Genomic DNA, 11,396 nt, shown 5'->3' with positions numbered 1-11,396 from the left:
TCTTGTTACCTTACATGTTAATTTTAGAGAGTTGAGTGGGTTCTATACCAAATGATTTTTTTGAAAATTTTAAGTTTACAAACATCTTATATTACATTTTTAGGACCTTATATGTTTTATTGTGAATATGTAGCTAGATCATGCATTTTATTATGTGTTCTTGAAGAATTTAGGCCAAAGTTGATGGTTTAGTGGGATTTGGTACAAAATGATGTTATGATCATCACTAGTAGATGGAAAATTACTTGTATTATGATTGGAACTTAATTGAACCCGAATTAAAAGAATAACTAAATTTGCTAAAGATCATTTTTAACAAATGTGTGTCTTACAAATTAGAAATGACCAAACTCAAATAAATAAATTCTAAACCAAACGAGTCGACTCGTGTTAAACACTGTCGTGTACCCTACTGTTAATTTCAGTGGATCACAAGACTATGTTAAACCAAAGTCCATAGCCGTGTGCCCTATTGTCGATTTTTATTAATTTCAGTGGATCACAAGACTATGTCGAACCAAAGTACATAGCCGCGTGCCCTGTTGTCGATTTTAAGCTTTTTCGAAAATGGTTTTGGCATTGAATTTTGAGACTAGCATACTATATACTCATTTGCATTATGTTAGGAGCATACTTCCATGTACACAGAAAGAATAGAATGGCATAGGAGAAGTATCAAATATGTTTTAGCGTTTTCGTATGCTCAAACTTATCCAACTGTTAAACGAAGTTTTAGTTTCAACTAGCGTCCGTTATTTCCGGATCATACTTGAGTTTTAGAACTTTAACTTTCTGCTGTAATCGTTCATATCCGCTATGTGGTGTCGTGGTTAATATTTTGAAACATTTTAGAGACTTTGTGAGAAAAAGGTACTAAGCTAGTTACAACTTACAAATTACAATCACAAGAAGAAAAATCCAATAATCCCCAAAATTCAATATTATTGTAATGCTTACTTTTCACACAATGGCATCAAGAAAGAAAGATCGACTTTTTGGTAGAAAAAAAAGAAAACACAACAAAATAACAAACAAACAAACAAACAAACGTATCTGGTTTATTTTTTGCTTATTGATGGATGTGGACAAATCTTTTATCTGTCCCATGAGATAGAGAGGCCGCTCCCATTGAAATCTGGCTTGAAATCATTTTTCTTTTTGAGAAAACACAACACTTGGCTAACTACGCGGGAAAACAGTGTAGATTGTTTGAATAATAGTGAGTGCAAAGAGAAAAACTGCAGCAAGAACAGACAAGATCGCCCATGGGCTCCGAAAATAAGTGAGTATAAGATTTGCGCGCCACTCGTTCAATGGTTTCTTGCAGTAGTTATGAACCTGTTTATGAACCGCATCTAGTGCACTATCCGGATCCAAAGTGATATCCTTCGACAATGAGTTAAACAGTTTAGCCACTGCCTTATCACTACCTATTGCATTTTGAATTATACCTTGTGAATGCAAAAGACTAACATCTTTTGCATGATCAATAATATTATCCATGAAAAATATGTACGAAGTCACCTCGTTACCAGCCCCAACATGCAATCGTTCAAACGCGATCAGGTTCAAGTACAACGATTCTGTTGCGTCATCCACCATGATTGGAGGAAGCTTGAGGACACCACCTTGGAATGATATGCCTTTTAAGCTTCTTGTTTTGGATTTTTTGAAACGAATTCCTGCTTCGTATAGTTCTGTTGCTGATCTAACAATTTCATCGCCTTCTTCGATAACATAGTGATGGTGTGATTTGGTGACCGTTTTCTTCTTGTGACGTGGGTTCTCCCATAGCAGGCTCTTTCGGTATACATCTAGGGGATGCAGGCATCTCCCCATTTTTGTTATTCGAGAATATGGAGAGCAGAATCTTTGCATCATTTTGTTTACGAATTCCTCATCATGCTGCAAATTAATTTTGTAAATCCGTCATGCATATAAATATATAGGAAATTTGGATTTTATTAATCCAATCTTTTTAGGTTCAAACTATTTGTTTTCATCAGACCCCGTTAAAATTTTTTAACCCTGTTAAGTTTTTTCCGAATTTCAAACTGATGTTTTAGGGCTTTTGATCGGAAGAAAGATACGAGTCGATTGATGTAAAACTTATCACGAAACGGTGCTCCAAACGACTTAATTTTTGTTAATTGGAAGTTTAAACACCCGAATTGAAGCAACGTTTCATTGTTTGAAACACCTTTTCGAGGTAAGTTTTACATTAATTAACTCTTATCCTCATTCCAGTCAAAAGTCCTAATTTTCTGAGATGAGATTATTACCAGTTTGAAATTCCGTTAAGTTTTTATTTATTTATTTTAACGTAGGTCCAATGAAAACAAATAGTATGAAAGGTAGGACCGGTGACATCAATTTTCTAAGTTGGGATATTATCGGTCAAGCTAAAAAATGTGAGATTAATAAAATCTATTTTTCCAAATATATATAACCAAACACTACTATGTACAAAGAAGTTTTATGTAACTTTTATCTATTTCTGTCTTAGAACGAACCTAGGTCGCGTTGCGATGATGAAATTATCGTATTTGTAGAAAGTACATTAAACAAGTTTATGCTTAGTTTTGTGGATGATGAATGAAGGTAGATGAATTTCAACTATTACGATATCTCTCCATGACAAATTTAAGCTATTATGTCAATATGCAACGACGAAAGCTATGTCAGCAACAAGTCGCTGAGAAAGGCTCTCTCCGGGACGAACAAGGCCTATCTTGACGGCTTTGTTGTATTGAAAAATGAAAATCATTGAAAGGACTAATATGTAAATAAAAATTATTTGAGAAGTTTAGTGGGGAGTACAACTAGTAAAAATAATAGGGCGGGGTACATTTAGCAACACTCTTAGAAAACTTCAATATGTTGTTTATTTATTTATAATATTGATATAACCTTATTTTGCTTAGAATAGTTCATAGCTTGAAACAAAATTTACCTGGTTCGGGTCGTCTTTTGTAGCTGCAATGAGCGTATTAAGAAGCAGCATCGGCAACTGATTTTCGAGCATGAGCATGTCGCGTTTAAGGTAAGGCATGATGTATAGCTTTCCATGGTTGCTGAAAATCAGATCATTCGAAGCATAATCATCAACATCATCAGCAGGATTATCACCATCAACATCTTGACCAGTCGCGGTACGCAAGATTTTGAGCATGAAACACCCATCTAAAATCATCATCTTCACAAATCCCATTGTATCTTGATGCCATTTCTGATCCAACGAACTATATGCGTGCTTAAGATCATCTACAACCTCCAACACAGCCTTCACATAACATTCAAAAGGTTTCTTGTACCTTTTAAGAAAGTGAAGGAGAGCGCGGTGTTTGTTCTCTTCCATGGGTTCTAAATTTGGTTCTCCATAATGGTATGGTCCGAATGAGACCGACTGCGGCTTGTAGGCTCCTTTGTTGAGATCGGTTACACACGAGGGTACGCGGTAGATTGATCTTTTTTTCCATTGCTCCATTTCTGATGATGAATCACCCATGTTCTTAAGTTCTTGATTCACATTCATCACCCAATCATTTTCTCCCATTTTAGGCGTGGAAACAGAAAATGTGTTGATATGATTTGTGGGTTGATCCATCACTGATATCTGAGTATTGATCTTGTAGAGATTGTTGATCTCCATTGGTTTCTTTTTATCTTAGTTGGTTTTGGCTCATGAAGCAAGTAAAAATATGGAAGTACATGAAGAAGGTTGCTTTTTGGTCTTTCTAAATTTTATTAATTTAATGTTTGGTAATGCTTTTTATGGATTCATAGAGAAGGTGTTCAAACCTTCACATGAAAGCAAAGTTAATATGTACGTTTATGGATCTTTTCAGTCTAAACCTTTGTACTTTTTTGTGATTTATTTTGTGAGCTAGATAAAAAGGGAAACCCCCTATTGTTCATTTTACCACTTAAGGTCAAGAGATTATTCATTTGACAAAAAGTTTCTAAAGTGTCTATTCTAAAACCTTCGGATCTCACTAAGATATCATTGGAACTCACAATAAATATTGTCGAATTTCACTAAATATCGTCGGACCTCAAAAAATAATGTCATCTCACAAGCAAAATTGACGGCTCTCAACCGTTGGATCTCACAATAAATATCGTTGCTTTAAAAGAAATATTGGCAGATCTCACAAAGCAACATTACACCGTCTCATAACAAATACTGTTAAAAATCCAATTTTCCGGTCGAATCAAAGGCAATTTTATTGTAGGTCCGTAGAATGGATCTCACAACACGTTGATCAATCAGGGTTGTAGGTTAGCGGAAATAACCTACAACCAACCGAGATCTCGGATCTTTACCAAAAATGGTAAGTATGGAAGATAAGGTACTAGAGAGAGAAGGAGTCGGTGAGAGTTGTTTTTGCAAAAGGTTAAGTATGGATGGGCATGCTTCACCTTTACAGGCGAAAGCATCCCATGCATCTTTCTATTATTTCCATGGTCCAATGGGCTTTTGTTTAGATTGGCTTTGGGCCCAAACATACATAAACAAAGAAACGAAAGCATGAAAGACAACCGATAACAAAACCAAATAATACAAAAGACTTTATCATATAATCGCGCCCTACTATTATTTTGTCACGTGGCTTGCTGTAATAGGCGGAGAATGGGCTCCTAGTCAGATAAAAGTTCTATACTGGGGCTCTCGGCAACCCTGAACTACTAAAAACCTGGCTCTTTCACGTGATGGATGTGACCTATGTTAGGTCCATAAGATAGCACAGCTTTTGGTAACTAGGGGTGTGCATATTTAGGGTTAACCCGAAATTAACCGAAAAACCGACCCGATTTTACCCGAACCCGGACCGACCCTATATTGTGCATGTTAGTTTCGGTCCTTAGTTTCTTGCAAAATCGGTCTCGGGTATTACACCTTGAAAACATGTAGAAAACCGAAGACCGATTGATGATTTATGTTAACAGAAGAAATAGAATTCAACATGGCCATGACCAAAAGAGAGATGCATCCCTTTTCAACCATGACGAAGGGACGGGCTGAGATCTGATTTTCTTTTGTTTGATTTTGATAACCAGCTTCATTCATCTTTCTCTTCTAAGTTTTGTTGTGATGCCATAGCAACGGATATGTGAAGACAGGCTTATAGTTGTGTTAAGCCACATACAACTCTTGAAATATAATGTACAAACTTTTAAAGCTCTTTCAATTGATTTTTGAACTTTTTGAATTGGAAAAGTAAATATATTTAATAATTCTTTAATATTATAATAGTATAAAAAATCAAATACACAACAAAAATAAAACTGACATACCGCGAGAGTTTAAACAAAAGTTTGATTTATGTGTATTCTCAACTATCATCGTTTAGTAGGTTCAATCTTGAAAACACAAATACAATAAACCGGCTGCCGGAACAACCACCAGGTTCAATCTTCTACATTGTGTTCCCCTCACACATATATTTTCACAATCTGATGCAAACACTAACGCCGGCTGCCGGAACAACCACCAGACTATATTTTCACTCTTTACTTCTCATGTCAACGTCTCTATCGTGCTGCCGTTGCTTTTTGCCGGAATTTTTTCCGATGAGTTCAGTTCTTCATCCTTGCTTCAAACCCGGTCTCGGTTTAACCCGAAAACCGACTTATCAAAACCGAGACCGGTATAAACCGAATAGGGCATCAGCGGTCAGGTCATCCGTCTCTGTTTTTCTAGACTTTCGGTCGGATTCTGGTTATCGTCGGGTCGGTCCGGTTATCACGTAATGAACAGTCCTAACTTCTAACATGTGCAAACAAGGCGGGTCCAACGATGGACATTTATATAATTTTCGACGCATGGACTTCACCTTGAATTTTGTCTAGGTAAAATGATAGATAAAGGATTTATAATTGTGATGCGTATTTAGTATGGCCGGCTCTATTCTTTATCAAATAAAAAAGAGCTTCAGGTTACCTATTAAATTTGAAGCATTAGAGCATTCTCAATCCGTTCCCCATCTCTATCCCTATAATTACACTAAAAAACACTACATTTCTCTCTCATGCTTAATTAAATAGTATTTTTTTATACATTTATCATTACAGTTTTCTCTCTCCTCTACTCACAACCAATCCAACAAATATTAAAAATAAATAGGGAAAACAATGTTTCCCAAAATTTACAAAAAATCACTACATTTCTCTCTCCACCCTATAATTTACACTCACAACCACTCATCACCCCACCCTATAATTTACAAACTTCCCTCATATATTTATAGAGAATAGGATGAGAATGCTCTTAGTTTTAAATTTGGGTTAAATACCATCCTTGTTCTCACTTTCTCATGGTTATATACATGTGTTAGTGTTATGTATGAAATAAAGTGTTGATCAATCGATAAAAGAGAAAAAGAATCGAGAGAGTAGAGAGAGAAACACAAGAAATCAAGCTCAAATCATCGATGTCGCATTCTCATTATGATTGTCCATTTTGTACAATTAGACTATCACAAAAGACCCCTCATACCATTCAACAATTACAATATAGTCTCTACACTATTTATTTCCGTAACATGTCTTTTACTCTTAAAAATATATCAAAATGTAACATCAAAGTTTTCTTTTTCTTCGAAGCTCACATTTATTTATTCACTAACATGAGATAGATATGACAATTTATAACTTTTTTTAAAAAAATTTATATACCTGAATTCAATAATTTGAATCTAGAAACCTCTTGGTGATTTTATTGTCATTTAGACGATTTTGGATAATCGAGATTTACATGTATACCAAATGAGAAATCATAATATACATTGGTACAAATTAAGGGGTGTTTGGGATTCCTTATTTGCACCTCTTTATACCTTATATAAGAAGTTTTTCTTAAGTTACCCCATCCTAGCTTATGAAAAACTCCTTTTAAGTACTCTATCCAATGAAGCTTTTGACAATCCTACGATATATCATAGCTAGTATCTCACACTTACTCCTCCAAACATTTCCTATGCGGTCCAACAAATTTGCATACATATGCACTCCCATAGCGTTGAACATTGGGATGCTCTTCTACGGATCGTATGGCCTTACCCTTGGATCTTCCACTACTATCTCCCTCCGCACCTATACCGACGCTGATTAGGTTGGGGTCATGATACTCGTCGCTCCACCTCTGGATACTGTGCCTATCTTGGGGACAATCTCATTTCATAGTAGTGTAAACGCAATCCACAGTCTTGCACTCTAGTGCAAAAGCCGAATACCGTGGTATTGCAAATGTAGTTGTTGAAATCTGCTAGCTCCGAAATCTTTTGTTTGAATTACATAGACCACTTTCACATGCTACACTTGTTTATTGTGATAACATTAGTGCCATCTACTTATCTGGTAATCCGGTTCAACACCAACGTACCGAACACATTGAGTTTGATATTCACTTTGTGCGCGAACAGGTTCAACGTGGCCGGGCTCGTATTTTGCACATTCCTTCCCAGTATCAAATTGCAGATATCTTCACCAAAGGTCTTCCCTGAATATTGTTTGATGATTTTCGAGACAGTTTAATCATTCGGCCTCCTCTAGCTTCTTGCGGGGGTGTAATAGAATTCGTATATGATAGGAATTTGAATCATTATATAATAGGATTCGAAACAAATATTCTTTCAAAAAGGTTTCATAAGTCATATTATCCAAACACTATTTTAACTTATAAAAGTTAATAAGTTATAAGGAGGGTAAAATAAGGAAACCCAAACACCCCTTAGAGGCGTGGAGCACAAACTTGTCCAAAACTATTGTAAATTCGGTACTAAGAAACCTCTCTGTCTTTGGTACCATGAAGAGGTTTCAAGGGGCACCACTCCTTAGTGGTTCCACACCAGTGCCATCGCAAGGTGAAAGAGATGGTCCCTTGTTGGGTCCAAGGGGCAACACCCTTAGCTAGCTTGGGTCACCTTGAATGGAAAGACATCCATTGAAAACACGTTAGATTAATATGGATGACAAAAAGTTGCATGGAAATGGTCTTCAACATTATTGGAATTATGTGTCGGTAGTGACTACAAGTTTGGTAGCAACTTTGAAACTCGATAGCAATTTTGTGCTATTGTAGCAACTGGGAAGGGTAACCTCTTGTAATTTAGCAGGATTATAATTTATAAGTAGCTACTGAGTTTGATACTAGGCTTCTTTATACCAATGTTATTGCAGGGATTACCCCAACTGCCATAACTGTTTATGGAACCTTGCAACGGTTCACTCAAATCAGTATGTTATATGTTGGTTCGAGTGTTAAAGATTTCATTTAATCTAATTTCTGATCATTTTATTCATACTTAGAATTTTTCATAAAAAAATTTCTCATTTATAATAGAAATTGTTTGCTTTATCTTATTATTGGTTTCTAGTATAAGCGAAATAATAAATTAATCTAAAAGTTATCTATCCACGATTTAGAAAGCTATCCGGGATTATATCGAAAACACGAAACCTATAAACCTGGGGTTACAAACCCAAATACATATTTTCCACAGTAAAAAATCTCTAATTGTGCACATTCATTTAAAAAGTAACCTAATTTTAGAAAGTTCCCATCTATGCAAGATCGAGCCTATTCCAAATTTTGTAGACGCAAATCTCTACCTTTGCCTGCCACTAGCAATGGGTAACATTCAGTGATAATGAAATGGGGCTTACATTGCCACCATTTGTACGTTCATAGTTGTGGATTTGATCTTTAAGCAAATACTCACTCTCATCTGAACTACTTCGTACCCATGGGTGTTTTTGTGAGGTCGAAGCTATTATTCCTTGGAGCTCAATTGCTACTTCCTTCATGGTTGGCCTTTCATCACCTTTAACGCGTAAGCATCTCTCTGCAAGACTTGAAACTTGGATGATGTCGTTGGGAACATCATTTAGCTGCAAGCGCTCATCAAGAACTTGGAAGAGTCTCCCCTCTTTTAGATAATCTAGAAAAAAGATAGCTAGGTTCCTTTGTTCTTCTGGCCTATCAAAGCTAAGAGCCTTTTTCCCAGTTAAAAGTTCCACTAGTACCACCCCAAAACTATATACGTCACTCTTATCTGTGAGTTGATTTGTTTGCAAATACTCTGGATCTAAGTATCCTAGTGTTCCTTGAACTACAGTGGCCAACTCAATCTGATCGATAGGAATTAGCCTAGATGCTCCAAAATCAGCTACTTTTGCTACATAGTTATCATCCAAAAGTATATTCATTGGCTTGACATCACGATGGATAATTGGAACAGATGCTGCGGAATGTAAGTACGAAAGTGCTTCAGCTGTCTCTGTTGCTATTCTGAGTCGGATATCCCATGTTATAGTTGACGCCTTGCCTTTGTTGTGAATATGATCAGAGAGAGTGCCATTTGGAATGAACTCGTAAACCAATAACGGGATTTCTGTTTCCAGGCAACATCCAATCAGCTTCACCACATTCCTATGATTTATTTGGGAGAGGATAACCACTTCGTTGATAAATTGTTCTATTTGATCTTGTGTTTGATCGGCTACTTTTGACTTCTTTATGGCAACTATTCTGTTATCAGAAAGAACTCCTTTGTAAACGGTTCCAGAGCCACCCTTACCGATAATCCTGCTTTCATCATAATTATTGGTTGCCCTCTTTAGCTCCTCTACCGTGAAGACTCTAGCTTGATCATGAGAACCCCCATCTCCAGAAAGTCGTTGCTGCAACATTAATCCACCATTTTGTTTGAAGAATTTTTCTCTCAGCATAATAAGCTTTCGCCTCTTGAGCACCAAATACAACCAGGTGACTAATATAAGGAGAAATATAGCAGAACTTGTGATACCTGCAACAGCAAAAGCTAACTTAAGCATGGATCGATAGATGCTGATTTTGTAATTATTTACCTACAACTAATATAAACTGAATAAATATTTTGTGAGTATTTACCTACAACTATTTTTATAATGGTAGATTGATCAGCAATGCAGCCTCTTCCATTTTTTCTACCATCTCCAGAGTAACCTTTTCGACAAGTACACGTATAGTTTCCTTCGGTATCAACGCACTGATCATCAAGTTCGCAATCATGACTTCCTCGTTCACATTCATTAATATCTACAGAATAACCAAGTGTCAGTCATTTGATTAAGGTGAAAATATATTAGAAAAAATGGCATCCAAAAATATGAAATCAAAACTTACTCTTGCAACCACCTGCAACATAAGGGTTGCCTTCATAACCTTCAAGGCAACGACAACGATATCCGGGACCTCCATAGTCTTGATCACATTTGCTGTTCCCCTTACATAAGAAATTGTCCTTGTTCTTGGCTTCCTCACAAGTCAAGTCTCCAATTGCCCAATCAAGTAACATTGGCATCTTGTTTACACTATCAAAATCAAGCAGGTTAGTTGTAGAAAAACTAAACTTGCCTTCTTCAACAAAAAATCCATAGCTACAAGGATTGAAGTCCGATATATTCGTATGGTTGTTAAAGCTACGAAGAGTCATATTAAAAGATTTAAGTCCTTCTGGCACCGCTACTTCACAGCACCCAACTCCCGAGCAAGATCCGTTTGTAAGCAGGCTATTTCTACCACAAGTAGAAATGCATCCTGTACCATCTATCTCATTCCCTCTTCTTCCTCTGAAATATGCGTACGTGTCACACCCGATGGCAACAAATTTGTTCTTGTCAGAGATGCGGAAATCCCTCAACCAAAAGAATGGTTGGTTTCTTCCGACTCGACCAGAACTATTGTAGCAATCACGGCCTACAAACATCATAATCTCCACCTCACTCTTCTCCGTCGACATATTTGAAATAACAATATTGTTTCTGCTTTGTCCAAAGAATGGTATTGGTTCCCCGGATGACCGGTTACAAGTTACGAGGAAATCGGAACTGTAGTAGCATCCCTCACCAGAACCAAATGGGAAAGTAATATTCACATTGCCACAAGAACTTTCACAAGCTGCTCCATCTTGAGCACTTGCTGTCCCCAAAGCTGCAATTGCTGTTACTGCTAGTAATGTTTTTAAATGCATAGTTGATTTTTGAGTATTTGTTAGTTTGTGTTTTGGGTATTTAATTGAGGATGTGTGTATTAAAGATCCTATACATATAACAATGCATGTATATGTGTATGCGTGTATATATGTATATGAGCATGCCATGAAGACTTGGTCATTTTTCAATTCATCCACTAGTCAAGGGTTGAAGGTCATTGGAACACTTTGTCTTTGTACAATTTATTTTGGAGATAAAAGAAATAAAGCGGACAGATGGATGTATAAAATAATAAAAAAACCAGTATTTTGATTCAATAAATGATACCATTCAACCTAATATGGGTTAGAAAAAACTCAAATTCAGACATATGATAGTGATGGTTGTTGTCATTTATGCTAACGTGTCTACAAGCATAT

At 36.4% G+C, this 11,396-nt stretch overlaps 1 protein-coding gene and 1 pseudogene across 1 annotated transcript; both read right to left on the bottom strand.

The window, feature by feature from the left end:
* Positions 1-1,138: 1,138 nt before the first annotated feature.
* Positions 1,139-3,585, bottom strand: LOC143551372 (UPF0481 protein At3g47200-like). The gene is made up of 2 exons (XM_077041826.1): positions 2,954-3,585; positions 1,139-1,905 (listed from the first exon to the last, which is right to left on the bottom strand). The coding sequence occupies exons 1-2, from the start codon at positions 3,554-3,556 to the stop codon at positions 1,180-1,182; spliced, it is 1,329 nt and encodes a 442-aa protein (XP_076897941.1). The 5' UTR covers positions 3,557-3,585; the 3' UTR covers positions 1,139-1,179.
* A 5,040-nt stretch (positions 3,586-8,625) lies between these two features.
* On the bottom strand, positions 8,626-11,173 carry LOC143551358 (wall-associated receptor kinase 2 pseudogene; annotated as a pseudogene).
* Between the last annotated feature and the right edge of the window lie 223 nt (positions 11,174-11,396).

This window comes from Bidens hawaiensis, unplaced genomic scaffold (genome assembly GCF_021521415.1).
Source record: "Bidens hawaiensis isolate Kalapana, Puna unplaced genomic scaffold, B.hawaiensis_p1.1 tig00016367_1, whole genome shotgun sequence".
Taxonomy (NCBI): Eukaryota; Viridiplantae; Streptophyta; class Magnoliopsida; order Asterales; family Asteraceae; genus Bidens; species Bidens hawaiensis.
Note: the sequence above shows the minus strand (reverse complement) of the source record. Positions and strands in the feature narration are given on the sequence as shown.